This window comes from Wolffia australiana, chromosome 15, assembly GCF_029677425.1.
Source record: "Wolffia australiana isolate 7733 chromosome 15, ASM2967742v1".
In the NCBI taxonomy this organism is placed as follows: domain Eukaryota; kingdom Viridiplantae; phylum Streptophyta; class Magnoliopsida; order Alismatales; family Araceae; genus Wolffia; species Wolffia australiana.
The window spans coordinates 713,577-736,364 of NC_135849.1; the positions used below are offsets into that span (position 1 = coordinate 713,577).

Here is a 22,788-nt window from a genome sequence, read left to right on the forward strand (position 1 = left end):
TCACCAGACTTCAAAAATCTAATGTTGAACTCATTCCATATAGCATGGTTCTTCACAGTTGTCCTAAATTGAGAAGGCGATTAGTATTTCACGCCTACTTGAAATTTAATATTCTCAATGGGGCATCTGTGATCATACGTTACGCCCTTGTCTACGTTCCTTCTATTTTCCCCCTCATCATCAGTATCATTGAGACTTCAGTTGTCCTCATCCGAATCAGCATACTCACCATGATATCCATATACAGATAATTCTTGCTGAACTTGTTCTTTTCTATTTCTCTGGCCGTTAGTAAATCCATCATTCCATTCTTCACTTGAGTATCCATTGAGATCACTTGAATACATGTCACATTCTTCATATTCTCCACATGGATTATATTCAGAATCAGCATCACTATCATAAACAGTCCTTTTAAGAAACAAATGGACAATAGTAAGGTGTAATAATTTTCCAGAAGCATCCAAAAGTTATATATACAAGTACAAATAATAAATTTGACATAGTCATCGTCCTCTTAGCAGCCTACAGCGACAGACACAATGAAAAATGACAAATTTTTCTTGGGACAATGAATCAAACGGAGTATGACATGGGGCATGGAGTTGGAGATGAATGGACCATTCTGATAGGATACAGAATATCCAAGCAGAAAACTTTCGGTGGTTAAACACAGAGTAGAAACAGAGATCCTAAACTCAGCTAACAAAAGTCATTTGAAATTGAAAGTAGGGTTGAATCAACTTTTAAGAACAAGAGGAATGGCGAATTAAATGAAAAAATTCCAAAAAATGAGGAATTTTGAACAGAGCTCATGAAAGGAAATTCTTAGGGGAAGCATTGTGAGGGAAATTTGAACGATATTCAGAGGTAACAGCGCCTATCTTAAAGAAATAAAATAAACACTTGTAATCAGTCTCACAGAGGAGGTTTCTGAAAAAGCTAAAGGATAACGAGGGCAGCGATTCCCATGATTCCTATGTTGAAAAGCCAGATCAATTTAATGAAAAGTATAACATCACCACAAACATGGGGAAACCCAAGCTTGTTTTTTGGATCGTGGAGGAAGGTATATACAAGGTATGACATTTCAAGAATCCATACCGCTTTGGAAAAATCAGAGATTGTCATTACGATTTGACTCCATAGTTATCAAAAAGGACATCTATTATTTGAATGCTCACAGCAATCAAACAAAGACTCCTTTCAGATCTCCTCAAACATCCAAAGAATTACTTCACCCTTCAAGCCTCTCATTGCTAAACCAAGAATTAGAATAAACAAGAAACCAATCTAATCAAGAGTCTCTCTCAAGCACCAAGTGAAAGTACTACCACTATAAACCTTATTTAACTCAGCAATATAAGAAGGAAGCAAGTGATAATGGTCAATCAAAGAACCTTGAAGCTTCTTGCGTGCCGTAGATCTAGCTCTATAACAAGTATGCTTCGAAACTGTGATTCCAAACTGTTCGCTTATTTCTGATTATATCTACCACCTTCCAATTCATATTCATTTGAAACTTCTCTAAGAAGTGGTTTGCAATCCAATGGTAATTGGCTTGTCTATTCCTCGGATCCCTACCGACGTATGAATATCATTTAGTGTCTTGACAACAAAGTGCTCCTTCCTACTATCCCAACTAGCATATATCCTCCACGGGCAATCTTTGTTACAAATCACTTCAACTTTTTGCTCACCAGACTTCAAAAATCTAATGTTGAACTCATTCCATATAGCATGGTTCTTCACAGTTGTCCTAAATTGAGAAGGCGATTAGTATTTCACGCCTACTTGAAATTTAATATTCTCAATGGGGCATCTGTGATCATACGTTACGCCCTTGTCTACGTTCCTTCTATTTTCCCTCATCATCAGTATCATTGAGACTTGAGTTGTCCTCATCCAATCAGCATACTCACCATGATATCCATATACAGATAATTCTTGCTGAACTTGTTCTTTTCTATTTCTCTGGCCGTTAGTAAATCCATCATTCCATTCTTCACTTGAGTATCCATTGAGATCACTTGAATACATGTCACATTCTTCATATTCTCCACATGGATTATATTCAGAATCAGCATCACTATCATAAACAGTCCTTTTAAGAAACAAATGGACAATAGTAAGGTGTAATAATTTTCCAGAAGCATCCAAAAGTTATATATACAAGTACAAATAATAAATTTGACATAGTCATCGTCCTCTTAGCAGCCTACAGCGACAGACACAATGAAAAATGACAAATTTTTCTTGGGACAATGAATCAAACGGAGTATGACATGGGGCATGGAGTTGGAGATGAATGGACCATTCTGATAGGATACAGAATATCCAAGCAGAAAACTTTCGGTGGTTAAACACAGAGTAGAAACAGAGATCCTAAACTCAGCTAACAAAAGTCATTTGAAATTGAAAGTAGGGTTGAATCAACTTTTAAGAACAAGAGGAATGGCGAATTAAATGAAAAAATTCCAAAAAATGAGGAATTTTGAACAGAGCTCATGAAAGGAAATTCTTAGGGGAAGCATTGTGAGGGAAATTTGAACGATATTCAGAGGTAACAGCGCCTATCTTAAAGAAATAAAATAAACACTTCGCAATCAGTCTACAGAGGTTTCTGAAAAAGCAAGCGAAAGGATAACAGGGAGGCAGCGATTCCCATGATTCCTATGTTGAAAAGCCAGATCAATTTAATGAAAAGTATAACATCACCACAAACATGGGGAAACCCAAGCTTGTTTTTTGGATCGTGGAGGAAGGTATATACAAGGTATGACATTTCAAGAATCCATACCGCTTTGGAAAAATCAGAGATTGTCATTACGATTTGACTCCATAGTTATCAAAAAGGACATCTATTATTTGACATGACGATACACAAGAAGATCGAATCAGCGAAACAGCAGCATAGCCTTTCAGATCTTCCCTCGATTTAGAGTATTTTCATCCTGAAATTTTGAATTACTCGACGCCTTTCTTACAAGGGATCCTCTCATCATTGTCGAGGTTGGAGGGAGCAGACCAGAGAATTGGGAGAAGTAAACGAGAAGAAATCCAATCATGGAACACTGATAAAAGGATCTCCGATTCAAAATTTCACCAGATCCAAAAGTATCCTCCAACTCTAGAAAATTAACTCATCGAATTATAGAGACGTACCTGCCCTTACACCCGATGCACGGCCTTCTTGCATCCCTCTACGAGCTCCTTCGATTTCAGGATACTGGATTGCTGACAATTAAGAAAAACAATTATTTAATTACAAATACAAGGATAAACGAAATTCTTCCCATGAGAAAAGTTAATAGGATTTAATTAAACAGAAAATTAAAGAACACACGAGCTGAGCACTTTCACAGGTCAGCAGACTCTCAAAAATGAGGAATTTGAACAGAGCTCATGAAAGGAAATTCTTAGGGAAGCATTGTGAGGAAATTTGAACGATATTCAGAGGTAACAGCGCCTATCTTAAAGAAATAAAATAAACACTTCGCAATCAGTCTACAGAGGTTTCTGAAAAAGCAAGCGAAAGGATAACAGGGAGGCAGCGATTCCCATGATTCCTATGTTGAAAAGCCAGATCAATTTAATGAAAAGTATAACATCACCACAAACATGGGGAAACCCAAGCTTGTTTTTTGGATCGTGGAGGAAGGTATATACAAGGTATGACATTTCAAGAATCCATACCGCTTTGGAAAAATCAGAGATTGTCATTACGATTTGACTCCATAGTTATCAAAAAGGACATCTATTATTTGACATGACGATACACAAGAAGATCGAATCAGCGAAACAGCAGCATAGCCTTTCAGATCTTCCCTCGATTTAGAGTATTTTCATCCTGAAATTTTGAATTACTCGACGCCTTTCTTACAAGGGATCCTCTCATCATTGTCGAGGTTGGAGGGAGCAGACCAGAGAATTGGGAGAAGTAAACGAGAAGAAATCCAATCATGGAACACTGATAAAAGGATCTCCGATTCAAAATTTCACCAGATCCAAAAGTATCCTCCAACTCTAGAAAAATTAACTCATCGAATTATAGAGACGTACCTGCCCTTACACCCGATGCACCGGCCTTCTTGCATCCCTCTCTGAGCTCCTTCGATTTCAGGATACTGGATTGCTGACAATTAAGAAAAACAATTATTTAATTACAAATACAAGGATAAACGAAATTCTTCCCATGAGAAAAGTTAATAGGATTTAATTAAACAGAAAATTAAAGAACACACGAGCTGAGCACTTTCACAGGTCAGCAGACTCTCAAAAAAATGAGGAATTTCGAACAGAGCTCATGAAAGGAAATTCTTAGGGGAAGCATTGTGAGGGAAATTTGAACGATATTCAGAGGTAACAGCGCCTATCTTAAAGAAATAAAATAAACACTTCGCAATCAGTCTACAGAGGTTTCTGAAAAAAGCAAGCGAAAGGATAACAGGGAGGCAGCGATTCCCATGATTCCTATGTTGAAAAGCCAGATCAATTTAATGAAAAGTATAACATCACCACAAACATGGGGAAACCCAAGCTTGTTTTTTGGATCGTGGAGGAAGGTATATACAAGGTATGACATTTCAAGAATCCATACCGCTTTGGAAAAATCAGAGATTGTCATTACGATTTGACTCCATAGTTATCAAAAAGGACATCTATTATTTGACATGACGATACACAAGAAGATCGAATCAGCGAAACAGCAGCATAGCCTTTCAGATCTTCCCTCGACTTAGAGTATTTTCAGCCTGAAATTTTGAATTACTCGACGCCTTTCTTACAAGGATCCTCTCATCATTGTCGAGGTTGGAGGAGCAGACCAGAGAATTGGGAGAAGTAAACGAGAAGAAATCCAATCATGGAACACTGATAAAAGGATCTCCGATTCAAAATTTCACCAGATCCAAAAGTATCCTCCAACTCTAGAAAAAATTAACTCATCGAATTATAGAGACGTACCTGCCCTTACACCCGATGCACGGCCTTCTTGCATCCTCTCTGAGCTCCTTCGATTTCAGGATACTGGATTGCTGACAATTAAGAAAAACAATTATTTAATTACAAATACAAGGATAAACGTAAATTCTTCCCATGAGAAAAGTTAATAGGATTTAATTAAACAGAAAATTAAAGAACACACGAGCTGAGCACTTTCACAGTCAGCAGACTCTCAAAAAAATGAGGAATTTCGAACAGAGCTCATGAAAGGAAATTCTTAGGGGAAGCATTGTGAGGGAAATTTGAACGATATTCAGAGGTAACAGCGCCTATCTTAAAGAAATAAAATAAACACTTCGCAATCAGTCTACAGAGGTTTCTGAAAAAGCAAGCGAAAGGATAACAGGGAGGCAGCGATTCCCATGATTCCTATGTTGAAAAGCCAGATCAATTTAATGAAAAGTATAACATCACCACAAACATGGGGAAACCCAAGCTTGTTTTTTGGATCGTGGAGGAAGGTATATACAAGGTATGACATTTCAAGAATCCATACCGCTTTGGAAAAATCAGAGATTGTCATTACGATTTGACTCCATAGTTATCAAAAAGGACATCTATTATTTGACATGACGATACACAAGAAGATCGAATCAGCGAAACAGCAGCATAGCCTTTCAGATCTTCCCTCGATTTAGAGTATTTTCATCCTGAAATTTTGAATTACTCGACGCCTTTCTTACAAGGGATCCTCTCATCATTGTCGAGGTTGGAGGGAGCAGACCAGAGAATTGGGAGAAGTAAACGAGAAGAAATCCAATCATGGAACACTGATAAAAGGATCTCCGATTCAAAATTTCACCAGATCCAAAAGTATCCTCCAACTCTAGAAAAATTAACTCATCGAATTATAGAGACGTACCTGCCCTTACACCCGATGCACCGGCCTTCTTGCATCCCTCTCTGAGCTCCTTCGATTTCAGGATACTGGATTGCTGACAATTAAGAAAAACAATTATTTAATTACAAATACAAGGATAAACGAAATTCTTCCCATGAGAAAAGTTAATAGGATTTAATTAAACAGAAAATTAAAGAACACACGAGCTGAGCACTTTCACAGGTCAGCAGACTCTCAAAAAAATGAGGAATTTCGAACAGAGCTCATGAAAGGAAATTCTTAGGGGAAGCATTGTGAGGGAAATTTGAACGATATTCAGAGGTAACAGCGCCTATCTTAAAGAAATAAAATAAACACTTCGCAATCAGTCTACAGAGGTTTCTGAAAAAGCAAGCGAAAGGATAACAGGGAGGCAGCGATTCCCATGATTCCTATGTTGAAAAGCCAGATCAATTTAATGAAAAGTATAACATCACCACAAACATGGGGAAACCCAAGCTTGTTTTTTGGATCGTGGAGGAAGGTATATACAAGGTATGACATTTCAAGAATCCATACCGCTTTGGAAAAATCAGAGATTGTCATTACGATTTGACTCCATAGTTATCAAAAAGGACATCTATTATTTGACATGACGATACACAAGAAGATCGAATCAGCGAAACAGCAGCATAGCCTTTCAGATCTTCCCTCGATTTAGAGTATTTTCATCCTGAAATTTTGAATTACTCGACGCCTTTCTTACAAGGGATCCTCTCATCATTGTCGAGGTTGGAGGGAGCAGACCAGAGAATTGGGAGAAGTAAACGAGAAGAAATCCAATCATGGAACACTGATAAAAGGATCTCCGATTCAAAATTTCACCAGATCCAAAAGTATCCTCCAACTCTAGAAAAATTAACTCATCGAATTATAGAGACGTACCTGCCCTTACACCCGATGCACCGGCCTTCTTGCATCCCTCTCTGAGCTCCTTCGATTTCAGGATACTGGATTGCTGACAATTAAGAAAAACAATTATTTAATTACAAATACAAGGATAAACGAAATTCTTCCCATGAGAAAAGTTAATAGGATTTAATTAAACAGAAAATTAAAGAACACACGAGCTGAGCACTTTCACAGGTCAGCAGACTCTCAAAAAAATGAGGAATTTCGAACAGAGCTCATGAAAGGAAATTCTTAGGGGAAGCATTGTGAGGGAAATTTGAACGATATTCAGAGGTAACAGCGCCTATCTTAAAGAAATAAAATAAACACTTCGCAATCAGTCTACAGAGGTTTCTGAAAAAGCAAGCGAAAGGATAACAGGGAGGCAGCGATTCCCATGATTCCTATGTTGAAAAGCCAGATCAATTTAATGAAAAGTATAACATCACCACAAACATGGGGAAACCCAAGCTTGTTTTTTGGATCGTGGAGGAAGGTATATACAAGGTATGACATTTCAAGAATCCATACCGCTTTGGAAAAATCAGAGATTGTCATTACGATTTGACTCCATAGTTATCAAAAAGGACATCTATTATTTGACATGACGATACACAAGAAGATCGAATCAGCGAAACAGCAGCATAGCCTTTCAGATCTTCCCTCGATTTAGAGTATTTTCATCCTGAAATTTTGAATTACTCGACGCCTTTCTTACAAGGGATCCTCTCATCATTGTCGAGGTTGGAGGGAGCAGACCAGAGAATTGGGAGAAGTAAACGAGAAGAAATCCAATCATGGAACACTGATAAAAGGATCTCCGATTCAAAATTTCACCAGATCCAAAAGTATCCTCCAACTCTAGAAAAATTAACTCATCGAATTATAGAGACGTACCTGCCCTTACACCCGATGCACCGGCCTTCTTGCATCCCTCTCTGAGCTCCTTCGATTTCAGGATACTGGATTGCTGACAATTAAGAAAAACAATTATTTAATTACAAATACAAGGATAAACGAAATTCTTCCCATGAGAAAAGTTAATAGGATTTAATTAAACAGAAAATTAAAGAACACACGAGCTGAGCACTTTCACAGGTCAGCAGACTCTCAAAAAAATGAGGAATTTCGAACAGAGCTCATGAAAGGAAATTCTTAGGGGAAGCATTGTGAGGGAAATTTGAACGATATTCAGAAATTTGAACGATATTCAAAGAAATTCATATAATCGTTGTCAAGCTAGTTGACCATTATGATCATACTTGCAAAGTTGCATGCAATGATCAATTTCAAAGACAGACTCATCTACTAGCTTCCAAAAAATTCATCAAAACTCACCTATTCTCTGGGTTGAGAAATCAGATGGATAATTTTCATCAATAAAGCCATTGTTTCATTCAATAGAATGGGAGGGGGGATTAAGGAGGAATATGCAGTGCTTTTTCACTCCATATTTCTTCAATGGCGTGATTTTAAATACATGCGTTTACCCTTTTCCAAAATTCACCTCAAGTTGCTCCTAATTACTACCATACTATTCATCTGGGCGTTCAATTGTATAGGTTCACTTTAATCCTCATAAGTCAAGCAGGTTGAAGGTTGTCCTTGTTAACACTCTCGTCGCCTGGCCTTGGATGATTTATCTGATTAGTAACATAAACATTACTAACTATTAATACAACATGCCAGATAGAATGTTCGATAAAGTGACTATTCTCTAACACCCTGAGGTAATGTCCAAAATCACCATAGGACACATTGCGTATCATATAATCGCTGGCAAGCTCATTGACCATTATGATCATAACCCCAAAGTTGCATGCAATGATCAATTTCAAAGACAAGACTCATCTACTAGCTTCCAAAAAATTCACCAAAACTCACAAGGTCATCGACCTAATCACTGTTGAGTATATATATAAGTATATTATACTCCTGCTGGTGCCAGGCATTGAAAAGAAAGATACAGAAACTTTTTATACCAAAATGAGGTGAAATGGAAGCCATACGAGTCAAGAAATAATCAAACTCATGCTTTGATTTAACTGGTACACAATGTGTTCCCAAAGAATAAGATAGCAGAGTCAAGACTCGGTCTAGTGCATAATGATAGTCAAAATTACAGCTACGTGGTGACCTGGGGCCTGCCATTCTCAACCAACAAAAAACACGCAAGAGCAAGAAGGTTGAAGAAAGTCAGCACGTGTATCCTTTAGGCCGTCAAGTTCTTATGAATAAGGCGTCGATTGATGGCAGGGGAAAGCGGAAGAGAATCGCGATTTCTGAGGTGTCCTCCTCTCCCATGAAGCGTAAATCACCGATAGAGGTCGATCATCCTGTTTCCAGGGGAGGCGACAGCAGCGGCAATTCAGATCGTCGGGAATTTTGGCAAAGGGCCCGTCGACGTGAACAATTACCAAAATCGCAGAGAGATCGCCCTGCCATCTCCGTCGTCTGATAGATTGGCTGCGTCGCCTCCTCGCGTCTTCACTCCACTCCGACCGGCGCAAATGATGCGTCTAGAGCTGGAGGACGGATGATATCACCACAAACATGGGGAAACCCAGGCTTGTTTTTTGCGTAAAACAGAACAGAGAATGAACGCCCGTAGAACAGAGAAACCAGAAAGAAAAATAAAATTTCGATAGAGAGGAATCGAAATATAAAAACTGAGAGGAATCGGAATAAAAAAACTGAGAGGAATCGAAAAAAAAACAGAGAGGAATCGAAACAAAAAAAAACCAAAAAAATTTCGAATGATAACCAAAAAAATCATACGGTACCTTGACGGGGAAGGTTCCATGGGGGAGTATAGGAAGACGACGAGCTCCCTCAAGCAGCGTTAGGCGGTCGGAATCATCTGGCGCCTTCTTCCTGCGCCTGCTTCTGCGTCGGAGAGGAGGTCGAAGAAGCGCCCTTTTCTCTCCTTCTCTCTATCTCCTTCTCTTCTCTCTCTCTAGGAGGTCTATCTCTCTCTCCCCCTTCCCTTTAATTAATCTCTTAGGCTATCCTGGTGATGACGTGGATATCCACGTGGCAGCCAGGTGGATTCCATCTGGCCAGGATTCCACCTGGCAGGCAACGTGGAGATCCACGTCATCACCTGGATAGCCTCTTTTCAATTTCAAGAGTTGGGGATATACGGTGCGAAAAAAAAAGTTTAGGATATCTCTCAGACTTTTTTGAAAATTTGGGATATACCGCGCTATTATCCCAAAAATCTATATTAATATATTAAAAATTAAACGGTTTTTTTTTGTTCAGGGCGAGGGACAGGACGAAAACTTGTCCAGGGAAGACGGGACAGGACGGGTTTCTTGCTGTCGAACAATAATTCGTCCCGTCCTTTGTCCCTGCACTGAATCTGGACGTAGGACGTAACAAAATTCGTCCGGTCCCGTCCATCCACGGGGGGGGGGGGATCCGGAACTATAACTATAATACCCCACGCGTCCAAGGCAACAGAATAGAAGGGACACAAAAGCAAACAAATAGTTCTCATCAATATTAAAAAAACATCTGCGCCACATTTTAAATAATTAAACTATGTAGGGTCCTGTTCGCAAATCCCTCTTCTTCTTCTTCCTCTTCTTCCTCTTCTTCCTCTTCTTCTTCTTCTTCACCGCCATAGCCGACCTGCTTGCTCTCGCCCGAAGGTAGAGAGAGAGATGTTGAAGTTTCTGTCGAGGGTGAGGTTCGATTTCAACGCGCTGGATCCGCGAACGGCGTGCTGTATGGAATTTCTCGCGCAGTGCAACGCGGCAAGGCACAAGGAGCTCAATCCGGGCTGCCAGATCCTTGTCAAGAGGCGCACCGACGATCATCCCCCTCAGATCACCATAACCTACGTCAATGGCGTGGAAGAGGTCGTCGATGCGACCTCCATCACTGCCCAGGCCTTGCGCGAGCGCGTCGTCGAAAAGGGGCAGATGCTTTCCACCGAGCAGATGTTCCGCGAGGCCGGAGAGCAGTGGCCTGTCGTCATCCCCGAGGAAGAGCTCGGCATGACCTTTCCTGGCACCAAGGTGTGATTTTTGACCAATTTTTCAATTTTTTTCTTGTTTTTATTCGTCATTCTTCGTCTGGGCGGCCGATTTGTCTCTCATTTCGCCGTCTTTTTCTCCTCGCCTCGCCGTGTTTCTGTTTCTAGGCGAATGATCGAGCTCCTGATGTGGATTTAAGGTGAGATTGCAGACATCTCTTTGGAGAATTCATCCTCTGTTTATTTTTTTTCTACTTTCTTTTGTTGCGCAATGAAATTCTGGTGGGTGATCTTTGTTTTTTGTTATTTTTATGATTTTCTAATGTGATTCGTGACCTTGTTCTTGATCTTAGAAAGAAAACTAGAGAACGTAAAAATCAAAGAGAGAAAAAAACTCTTCTCTTCTGTTCATTTCTTGCCACTTTCATCTCGTAGCGCAATGAAACCCTGTCGAATATTTTTCATTCTTTCCGCTTTGTAATATGTTAAACTGCGATCTGTGACTTTGTTCTTGAACTTGGAATGAAAAATGGAGAAAGTAAAAATCAAGAGAGAAAAACACTTCTGTTCATTTCCTGCTTCTTTCATCTCGTAGCGCAATGAAACCCTGCTGAATGATCTCCTTATTTCCACTTTGAAAATTTTTAAACTGTGATCGGAGACTTTGTTCTTGATCTTAGAATGGAAAATAGAGAAAGTAAAATTTAAGAGAGAAAAAACACTTTCTTCCGCTCATTTTCTGTTACTTTTAATCTTGTAACGCAATGATCTTCATATTTCCTCTCTCAAATGTGTTTAAATGTGATCTGTGACTTTGTTCATGATCTTTGAATGGAAAGGAGACAAGCTAGTAATTTAATGAGAAAGAGGATAAATCACAACTAGGTGTTGCGATAAAAAATGCCAAGTTTTATTTCTGCTAGGCTTGAACTGTTCTTGAGCACGCCCTCTTAATTTTTTTATGAATAACTAATTACTCTTGAATGCCACGGCCCATGTTTTCGATTATAATATTTTTTGACAGAATGTTGATGCGTTATTAGGTCTCGATTATAGGTGGAATCAGCGAAGAAATATATAATTATTTTAATTATATTAACTCATATTTAAAACTTATGAAATAGCCGAATTTATTTGGTCCCAAAGAAGCTAAAAGGGTCATACAAGTTCATCCGTAAATAATAAATCTTCATAAACGCCATTACCAGATTCTATAATTTACGGAAAATTTTGAAAGGAGTCTCCTCACTTAGTTTACGACATTCATCTTTTCTTTTAAGTAATGTCCTCAAATCTGATGTTTTCTTCTGTGAAACTTGATGTAATTGAAGAGGAAATATTTTTAGGCAGACATGAATGTTTTTCTCGTGGAGCTCAAATTACATTTTTAGTCAGAAAATTGAGTATACAAAATATGAAATCTGAATTTCCAGAAACTAGTTGCAACCTGATCACTTTCCTGAAGTCCAGCTTTTTCAGGATCTGTGAAATTTAATTAGGATGGTTGATTTAAATTTCTAATGAATTTCCCTTAGCTTATTTTGAGTTACTTGATTAATATGTTGGAACTTGGTTCTATACTTCGTCAGTCCGTTGCTCTCAGCGGTGGCAATTTCATTTACAAAGTCTTGAAGATTAAAGGAAATACAATGCCCTTTAATGATTTATTTCTTCCATAAAAAAACGTCTACGTAAAATTTAACACATTGGTGATATGATTTGCTTAATTCTGGTACTTGCTGTATCTTTTTATGAAACAATCGATATGTTTGCTTTATTTTGGGTTAAATCAGTTTACTTTTCTCTGATTTCCCGAAGAAAGATCTGTAATTATGATGACGTCGTGTTCTTCCGCTGTTCTTCCCATTTCCGCAGCCAAGAAAAGCTGAAGAAAGGAGCCAGTGATTGCGAGATCAAGATCAAGATGAAGTATTTTGGATGATCCGCTGAGATTTATTTAGCATGAAATCCTCTTGATATAACAGCCTTTCCCAACTTGGGATTTTCAAACTAAGTTTCATTTTTAGATGAATACCTGTTGGTGTCTATTAGGACTTTAAGCATTTTGAATACTCAATCAAAAACACTGACGTTGGCATTTGTTTGAACCAAATGTTTTGACAATCAGTCTTCAAATAATGGCTTCTTATCTTTGATTTTTTAGATTAAACTCTTCATTGAGATATGGACAGACACCATTTTATAGATTGCATAGCAGGTTTGCATCTTAAAAACCGAACTCATTTACAACAATATTTACTAATTTTCAGACGAGCATGTTAAATTACAAAAGCCCTTCAAGAAAAAAATCATTGATTCTGAATTCCTTCACTCTCCCTCAAGCTAGGAATCCGATCAGGCGTGGGTTAGATAGATGAGTAGACCAACCAGTCTTCTCTATTGTAATTGATCTACCAGTAGACTATCCTTTGCCGGACCGAGTTTATGATTGGGGTCAACTAGTGTAAGGACTGGTTTACACTTGGACAAGGAAGTTTCCTTCAATAGGTATAATATATATTTAAAACTAGGGTGTTTTAATATGCCTAGCCTTTTTTTCCAAAACTTTTTGAAAAGCCACTCATCAAGACTCTGTATTTTTGCAATGTTATGGATGAGATTATATATTTATTTTGGGTATATATTTACTTTCTTGGCAGAAACAATTATATACTCTCAACATATCTAGAAAACACTCAATTTACCAAAAATTGCTGTTTTAATATAAATTGCAGCCAAAATAAATATATATTCAAACAGCAATATGTGGCCCACCGATTAAACATGTTCTATCCGATTGCAACTAGCCTTGTCTCGCGATCCAACATCTCGATTTGGGGGCCGGCAATCGTACTAATCTCGCAACTCCCCAATTTGTCTTGTCCTGTCCTTGATGTTGGATAAGGTATGAAGGGAGGGACAGTTTTTCGACCACTGACAGAAAATCATCGTGTCTAATAATCTCCAACCAGGTCTAAGATTCTGAGAGGAAGACGTGGACTTCCCACATTTTCTAGTTCCATAGAATTATATCCAACGAGGTCGAAGATTCTGAGGAGAAAACGCGGAGTTCCCACATTTTCTAGTTCTATAGAATTATCTCCGACAGGTCAAATATTCTGAGGAAAAGACGTGGACTTCCCACATTTTCTAATTCCATAGGATTATCTCCGACGATGTCGAAGCTTCTGACGAGGAGAAGAGGACTTCCCACACTTTCTAGTCCCATTAGGTTATTTCCAAGAACGGTGAAGATTCTGACAAGGAGACGAGGACTTCCCTCACTTTCTAGTTCCATAGTATTATCTCCAACGACGTCGAAGATTCTGAGGAGAAAACATGGACTTCCCACATTTTCTAGTTCCGTAGAATTATTTCAAACGAGGCTGAAGATTTTGAGGAGAAACGTGGGCTTCCTACACTTTCTAGTCCCATAGAATTATCTCCAAGATCGTCTAAGATTCTGAGGAGAAAATGTGGACTTTCGACAGTTTCTAGTTCCATAGGATTATTTCAAATGACGTTGAAGATTCTGAGGAAAAAACGTGGACTTCCTTCATTTTCTTGTTCGATAGAATTATCTCAAAGAGGTCAAAAATTCTCAGGAGAAAACGTGGACTTCCTACATTTCTAGTTACATAGGGTTATCTGCGACGATGTTGAAGTTTCTGTCGATAAAAAGATGACTTCCCACAGTTTTTAGTCCCTTAGGATTATCTCCAAGCATGTCAAAGATTCTGACGAGGAGACGGGGACTTCCCTCACTTTCTAGTTCCATAGGATTATCTCCAACGACGTCAGAGATTCTGAGGAGAAAACGTGAACTTCTCACATTTTCTAGTTCTCTAGACTTATATCTAACGACGTCAAAGATTTTGAGGAGAAAACGTGGACTTCCTACGCTTTCTAGCCCTGTAGGATTATTCTCTCCAAGGTTGTCAAAGGTTCTGAGGACAAAACGTGAACTTCTGACATTTTTTATTTGTATATAATTATCTCAAACGAGGTCTATGACTCTGAGGAGAAAACGTGGACTTTCCACATTTTCTAGTTCCATAGAATTATCTCCAACGTGGTTGAAGATTCTAAGGAGAAAACATGGAGTTCCCACATTTTCTACATCTATAGAATTATCTCCAACAAGGTCGAAGATTCTGAGGAGAAAAAGTGGACTTCCCACATTTTCTAGTTCCATAGGATTATCTCCGACGATGTCGAAGATTCTGACGAGGAGAAGAGGTCTTCTCTCAATTTTTAATTCCGTAGGATTATCTCCATGGACGTCAAAGAGTCTGCGGAGAAAACGTGGACTTCCCGCATTTTCTAGTTCCATAGAATAATCTCTAACGACGTCGAAGATTCTGACGTGGAGAAGGGGACTTCCCACACTTTCTAGTCCCATTGGATTATTTCCAAGAACGTCAACGATTCTGAAGAGGAGATGAGGACTTCCCTCACTTTCTAGTTACATAGTATTATCTCCAACGACATCAAAGATTCTTAGGAGAAAACAAGGACTTCCTGCATTTTCTAGTTCTACAGAATTATCTCCAACGAGGTCGAAGATTCTGAGGACAAAACATGGAGTTCCCACATTTTCTAGTTCTATAGAATTATCTCCAATGACGTCAAAGATTCTGAGGAGGAGAAAACATGGAGTTCCCACATTTTCTAGTTCCATAGGATTATCTCTAATGACATCAAAGATTCTGATGAGAAGAAGAGGACTTCCTACACTTTCCAGTCCCATAGGATTATTCTCTCCAAGATCGTTGAAGATTCTGAGGAGAAAATGTGGACTTCCCATATTTTCTACTTCCTTAGGATTATCTCCGACGATGTCGAAGATTCTAATGAGGAGAAAACATGGACTTCCCACATTTTCTAGTCCCATAGGATTATCTCTAAGAACGTCAAAGATTCTGACGAGGAGACTACGACTTCCCTCACTTTCTAGTTCCATAGGATTATATCCAACGACGCTGAAGATTCTGAGGAGAAAACATAGACTTCCCACATTTTCAACTTCCATAGAATTATCTCTAACGACATAAGAAGATTCTGACGAGGAGAAGAGGACTTCCTACACTTTCCAGTCCATAGGATTATTCTCTCCAAGATCGTCGAAGATTCTAAGGAGAAAACTTGGACTTCCGACATTTTCTAGTTTTATAGAACTATCTCCAACGAGGTCTAAGATTCTGAGGAGACAACGTGGACTTCCCACATTTTCTAGTTCTATAGAATTATCTCCAACGAGGTCGAATATTCTGAGGAGAAAACATGGAGTTCCCACATTTTCTAGTTCTATAGAATTATCTCCAATGACGTCGAAGATTCTGAGGAGAAAACACGGACTTTTCACATTTTCTATTTCCCTAGAATTCTCGCTAATGACGTTTAAGATTCTGATGAGGAGAAGAGGACTTCCTACACTTTCTAGTCCCATAAGATTATCTCCAAGATCATCGAAAATTCTGAGGAGAAAACGTGGATATCCCACATTTTGACGATGTCAAAGATTCTGACGAGGAGAAAACATGGACTTCCCACATTTTCTAGTCCCATAGGATTATCTCTAAGACCATCAAATATTCTGATGAGGAGACAAGGACTTCCCTCACATTCTAGTTCCATAGGATTATCTCCAACGACGTTAAAGATTCTGAGGAGAAAACATAGACTTCCCACATTTTCAAGTTCCACTAAATTATCGCTAACTACATCAAAGATTCTGACGAGGAGAAGAGGACTTCCTACACTTTCCAGTCCCAAAGGATTTTTTGCTCCGAGATTGTCGAAGATTCTGAGGAGAAAACCTGGACTTCCAACATTTTCTAGTTTTATATAATTATCTCCAACGAGGTCTAAGATTCTGAGGAGAAAACGTGGACGTCCCACATTTTTTAGTTTTATAGAATTATCTTCAACGAGGTCGAAGATTCTGAGGGCAAAACATGGAGTTCCTGTTAGTTCTGCAGAAGTCTTGCATCGATTCTCAATGATGATGAAGATTGTACATGAATCTAAATCAATGTAAAACATACCTCAATCCCTTGCGTCTTCTCTAGTTGAATAGAATAAGTTTGAGGGGAGGCCTTTTGGATCAATACCGGATGACTTCCTGAAGTCTCTTTGAGTAATGGGATGCTCAGGAGAAAAATCAATTACCTTATATAACCCAAGGACCTGGCCCCTATTTACAGGAAGGGCAGATATTTAATCCTCTTAAGCATTTCTTAATTAATCCCATCATTATAATTAAGATAAGCTTAGCCTCTGCACAATTAATTACCACACTTATTGTCATAAATGTCTTAATCCCATCATTAAATGAATCACATATGAAGTGGGATTTATAACTGATAGCTTAACAATATGCAATTATATACATACATATATATAATTGTCCATAGATTAAGAAATTAATATGACAATCTCCCACTTGGACAATATAAATATGTTCATTAGATATTGCATATTATCATTGTAAGAGCTCAAAAATTTTGCTATCATTACTAAGACATTTCAACCAATCTCGTCCATTACAAACTAGCAAAGAACCAAGGGGCTTTTGTTACAGTAATCGTAACTAAACCCAAACAATGATTACGTTCACCAATTCAATGAATGACATAGATCATGTGTGGATGCGTAGCATAGAAATGACACAACAAGTGCTTCATACGTGTACATTTCCAACTTAGTCCGCCAGATTCTGAATGGAGATCAACTGAAGTTTGTTCAGACACACTTAAATTTAGGAGATTACTCATGCATTTAAAGAAACTCCATAATGTGTCTATTACTGAATGAACATCAAAATACAAACTCCCATTGAATTACATATCCTCATGAGGTATTAAATCCATATGAGCAACATGCTAATGAAAGACCTTTGGCGGCATTCCTTTTATAAGTGGATCCGCTACCATGGAGTTTGTCCCAATATGCTCAATAGACAACTGCCCTGTCTGAAAATTTTCTTTCACAACTAGGAACTTTATGTCAATGTACTTTGACTTCGTTAAGCTCCTGTTGTTATTGACAAACATAACGACTGACTGATTATCACAATAGAGCTTCAGAGGTCTTTCAATGCCATCAGCGATTCTCAAGCTTGTGACAAAATTCTTCATCCAATTGCCTTGATTTGATGCATCATAGAATGCTATATATTCTGCTGCCATAGTAGAAGATGCTATCAATGCTTGTTTCACACTTCTCCAAGATATTGCTCCTCTTGTTAACAGAAAAATATAGCCTGAAGTAGACTTTCTGCTATCAACGCACCCTACAAAATCAGAATCGGAATACCCAATGATCTCCAATTGATCTGATTTCTTTTATGTGAGCATATGTCCTTTTGTTCTATAAAGGTATCGCATGACTCTCTTGGTTGCTTTCCAATGACCCATACCTGGATTACTTAAATATCGACCAAGTACACCAACAATATGAGCAATATCTGGGCGTGTACAAATTTGTGCATACATAAGACTCCCCACAGTTGATGCATAAGGAATCTTTTGCATTTCTTGGCTTTCAAAATTGTTCTTCGGACACTGATCAAGACTAATCTTGTCTCCTTTAGCAATAGGAGTGTCTAGAGGTTTACAGTCTTCCATGCCATATCGTTTAAGGATTTTTCAATATATCCCTTTTGAGACAAACCTAAGATATTTTGAGAGCGATCATGATATATCTGAATGCCCAATACATATGAAGCTTCACCGAGATCCTTCATCTCAAAATGACTTGATAGAAATTTTTGTGTGTCATGAAGTAGGTTTGTATCGTTTGTGGCAAGTAATATGTCATCGACATATAGGACGAGAAATATGTGTTTAATCCCCTTAAACTTATGTACACACATTCATTTGCTAAATTTGCCTCAAAACCAAAAGAGACAATAATTCGATGAAATTTTTGGTACCATTGACGAGAAGCTTGCTTTAGACCATAGATGGACTTCTTTAATTTGCATACCATTGACTTTGGATCTCCGATCTCAAGGTTTTCTGGTTGAACCATATATATGGTCTCATTAATGTCTACGTTAAGAAACACAGTCTTGACATCCATTTGGTGTAGTTCAAGATTAAAATGCACTACAAGTGCCATTATAATTCTAAAGTATTCTTCCGATGAAACTAGGGATAAAGTCTTATTATAATCTATGCCTTCTCATTGAGTAAAACCTTTGCAACAAGACAAGCTTTATATCTTTCCATATTACCCTTTGAATCCCTTTTGGTTTTAAATATCCATTTGTAGCCAATGGGCTTCTTACCGTTGGGTAATGGGACAAGATCCCAAACGTCATTTTCAACCATAGATTTTATTTCTTTGTTCATGTCTGCATGGCCTGTTTTATATTAAGAGGATCATCTTACATGATCTCAAAATCAGCCTCATGATCCTGGAAAAAAATAATATAGTCATCCGGAATCGCAGATTTTCTTTCTCTAATGGATCTTCTTAAGGGCACATGTATTTGAGGTTGTGATGTTTGTTTAACTATAATAGAGCATGAAACATTATCTTGAATTAGTGGTGCCTTTATTGGCGGGCCAAGTGTGATTTGAATTAGTGGTGCCTTTGTTGGTGGGCCAAGTATGATTTGAATTAGTGGTGCCTTTGTTGGTGGGCCAAGTGTGATTAATTCATCTTCTTGGTCATCAACAATAACTAAAGGGGTATCCTCTAATTCTTCAGTAAAGACAATGTCATGAAATTGATATCCCCCTGCAAACTGAACATCCTCAAATAAATGAGCATTTCCCGTCTGAAAAACGACTTTAGTAGTGGGGTCATAAAATTTAAAACCACTAGACATTTCAGAATATCTAACAAAATAGCAAGTGACAGTTCTGGAGTCGAGCTTCTGTTCATTAGGCAATAAGGGTCGTGCTTCTTCTTAACAACCCTAAATGTGTAAATGTTTCAAACTTGGTTTGTGAGTCGTCCAAAGCTCATATGGAGTTTTTTTAGTTGCCTTTGTTGGAATTCGATTAAGTAAATAGGCAGCCGTCTTGAGTGCTTCGCCCCAGAAGTTCATTGGAAGAGGTGATTTTGCAAGCATACTTCTAACCATATCTTGGGCCCTGGCGACCCGAAATGGGCCGCCCGTTAGGGCTCCCTGTGGGGCCCCTGGGCGGCCCAATATGGTCTGCAATTTTTGGGGCCCCATTAGTCTTTCCTTTACTTACTAGCCATTGTCTGCAAGGCGGCCCTCTTTGAAAAAGATTCTTATAAATAAAGAGGGAGGGGCCCCGAGGGGCCGTTAAAGGGCGGCCCATTTCGGGTCGCCAGGGCCCAACAAGAGTCCCTTAAAGGGCGGCCCATTTCGAGCCGCCCATGGGCCCCGAGGGTCCGTTAAAGGGCGGCCCATTTCGGGCTGCCCAGGGCCCAACAAGAGTCCCTTAAAGGGCAGCCCATTTCGAGCCGTCCAAGGGCCCCGAGGGTCTGTTAAAGGGCAGCCCATTTCAAGCTGCCCAGGGCCCCCCAAGAGTCCCTTAAAGGCGGCCCATTTGGGCCGCTCAAGAGGACCCGCGGGACCTTTTATGGGGGCAGCTCAAATCAGGCTGCCCAAACGGCCCAATCCCCACGGAATTAATAATAGGCAGCCCATCTTGGGCTGCTTTGGGGCCCTTTAGGCGTGATATAGATGGCCCATTTTAGAATTCCCTTGGCCATTAAAAGACTTTTTTTAAAAAAATGCCACTACAACAGCAATTCCAAGTCAAAGCTAGTCCATATTAGGGCTCTCAGCGATAAAAATATCAACGTTCAAGTTGTAAATTAGCCATTGAAAGACCGATTAAACCAAGTTTAATGGATTTTCACCACTAGCCGGCCCAAGAAGGTCCCAACATGTATTGGGTCTATGTTAGTTGAATGGAAGACTGGCAGATCATGATTGGCGTTTGGAGTTGAAAACACCCACCATCATGGATAATCAAAGGAATTCATAACAACAGTCGAGTACATGCAAATTCAGTACATTGTCTAGTGTAATGAGTTTTTGACAGAAACAATATCCTGCCAAAGTGGGCTCTTTTGTGGCAATCCTTTACCCTATACATTGGATGCAGTGTGCATATGTCAAATGTCGGTACTATCTGGCACAAAGGATGACAACTACTGGACGAGACTTTGTACACTCGTGATAAATGACATGAGACAAATATTCAGCTAATTTTTCTTGTGATTGGTTAGTCGGTCCAAAGACAGGCTTACTAGTTAACGGGAACTTTTTTGTCTATGTTATTATTCTCAACAAGATGTCAATTGCAGTTAATGTTATTGTCCAAAGATGCTATATTAATGTTGCGCCTGATGTCTTGCAATGAGTTTGTACTTTATTTGCAATTCATTTTCTTATGTGACCCATTTGTCCTATTCTACAGCGATTGCACGTGAGTACATCACCGTAAAAGGGCATAAAATTCCCATCTTGAATCCCAATAACTTTCAGACGTGGAAGAAAGATGTAATGCTTGCTCTCGCATACTCAAATCTTGATTATGCCATAAAAACTTTTATGAAAAGGGTCACATTAAAGAACATTTTTTGGAAATGTCCGCTATAGCTACTAAAATTGGACAATTGGGCATAGATGTATCTGAAAAGATGCTCATGCACCTTGTGCTATATTCACCTCCTGAACCATATAAGCAATTCAAATTGGCATACAAGGTTCAACATGAAAAGATGAGTCTCAACGATTTTATTTCAATCTGTGCTCAAGAACAGCAACAACTGATTACATACCGTCATGAAAGTGCCAATTTGACAATAAATGCAACGAGGAAAATCAAGAGGCCACAAAAACTAAAGCAAGCTGAAAATGGGTCACATCAGAAGAAGCAACAGAAGTAGGGGGTGGCCGCACCGCCACGCCCTCCCCTTCCCCCGCCACGCCGCCGCCCCTCCTCCTTCCCCCGCCGCGCCGCCACCCCCTCCCCCTTCCCCCGCATCGACGGACGGAGACGGGCGGCGTCGGCGGCGGCCGGAGACGGGCGGCGTTGGCGGACGGAGATGGACGGCGTCGGCGGTGGGCGGAGACGAGCGGCGTCTGCGGACGGAGCGGGCATCATTGGATGCGGCTACTGACGTGGATGCCACCATAGAGTCCACCTGGCTGCCACGGTGGCTAGCACGTCAGCAGTTGACCACTGCTGGCCAAAAAAATGAGAAGATGCTACTTGTCATCTTCTTATTGGCCCGTGCTATTTTTTGAACAAACTGAAAGTTCATGATGCTGGCCTGACAAAAACGGGAGTTGATGGATAAGTTCCCTCTTTCTCTCTGCCGATGGCCGTGAAATACTCCCCAATTTGATGGATTCTTGTCGCCATCAACAGGAGCATTTGCAATTAAAATTCATTCAATTCCAACGACGTTGGACCGCCAAATCAATCCATCAAAGGGGGAGGGGCAAAGGAGTCTTTCTTTTTTGTTGTCCATCTTGCAGGAATGCATTCCGACTGGTTAGAAGCATTTCTATTATTCTATTTAAGCGAGTAAGCTTCCCACCGGAAATACCAGACAACAGAGTTAGAGAAAGAGGTAGAGAAAGGGCTAGAAATTCTCTACCTCTTTCTCTCATGGAGAATTCGCAGACTCTTGCGGGCGCTCTCATGGCGGTGGCATTCCAACTAGTTCTTGCTTCACCCGCAGAATCTACTTCGGTAAGTACTTCCCTTCTCACCAACCTCTACAACGCCGGCGTCCTCCTGCTCTTCATTTCCAGTGTTTCGCTCTTCGCCTTCTCCCTCTTCCCGGGGGAGACCTCTTACAGCAGCGATAAGCTCAAACTACTACTCACGGCGATTGCCTTGTGGTCGGCCATTCAAGCGTTCTTCCTGCGGTGCTTCCTCGCCGTGGACGTCGTCACTCTGTGCCATTCACTTGCATCGTTATCGGCCTTGCTGTTGGTGTTATCCAAAGCCTCTCTTCTTCTCATCAAACTCAGCTTCGGCATTAATACTGATCTTCCGCCCCCTCCCGAAGCTTAGGCCATGCG

General features: G+C 39.6%; 1 protein-coding gene across 2 annotated transcripts; it reads left to right on the forward strand.

Annotated features, from left to right (window-relative positions):
* The first annotated feature begins 10,351 nt into the window (after positions 1 to 10,351).
* LOC144713179 (39S ribosomal protein) lies at positions 10,352 to 12,803 on the forward strand. 2 transcript variants are annotated; one of them, XM_078587688.1, is made up of 3 exons: positions 10,352 to 10,800; positions 10,926 to 10,957; positions 12,633 to 12,803. In XM_078587688.1, exons 1-3 carry the CDS (start codon positions 10,444 to 10,446, stop codon positions 12,697 to 12,699), a joined length of 456 nt encoding a protein of 151 aa, XP_078443814.1. In that variant the 5' UTR covers positions 10,352 to 10,443; the 3' UTR covers positions 12,700 to 12,803. The 2 variants fall into 2 exon arrangements, with proteins under 2 accessions (XP_078443814.1, XP_078443815.1); XM_078587689.1 differs by lacking the exon at positions 10,926 to 10,957 and having other exon boundaries at positions 10,357 to 10,800.
* The last annotated feature ends 9,985 nt before the right edge of the window (positions 12,804 to 22,788 follow it).

What these genes read in the sequence shown, in the direction of transcription:
- LOC144713179 (XM_078587688.1), top strand. Translation starts at nt 10,444, where the DNA reads ATGTTGAAGTTTCTGTCGAGGGTGAGGTTCGATTTCAACGCGCTGGAT. An exon ending in TGACCTTTCCTGGCACCAAG is followed by an intron (nt 10,801 to 10,925) that starts GTGTGATTTTTG and finishes TTCTGTTTCTAG; the next exon opens with GCGAATGATCGAGCTCCTGA. An exon ending in GCTCCTGATGTGGATTTAAG is followed by an intron (nt 10,958 to 12,632) that starts GTGAGATTGCAG and finishes CCATTTCCGCAG; the next exon opens with CCAAGAAAAGCTGAAGAAAG.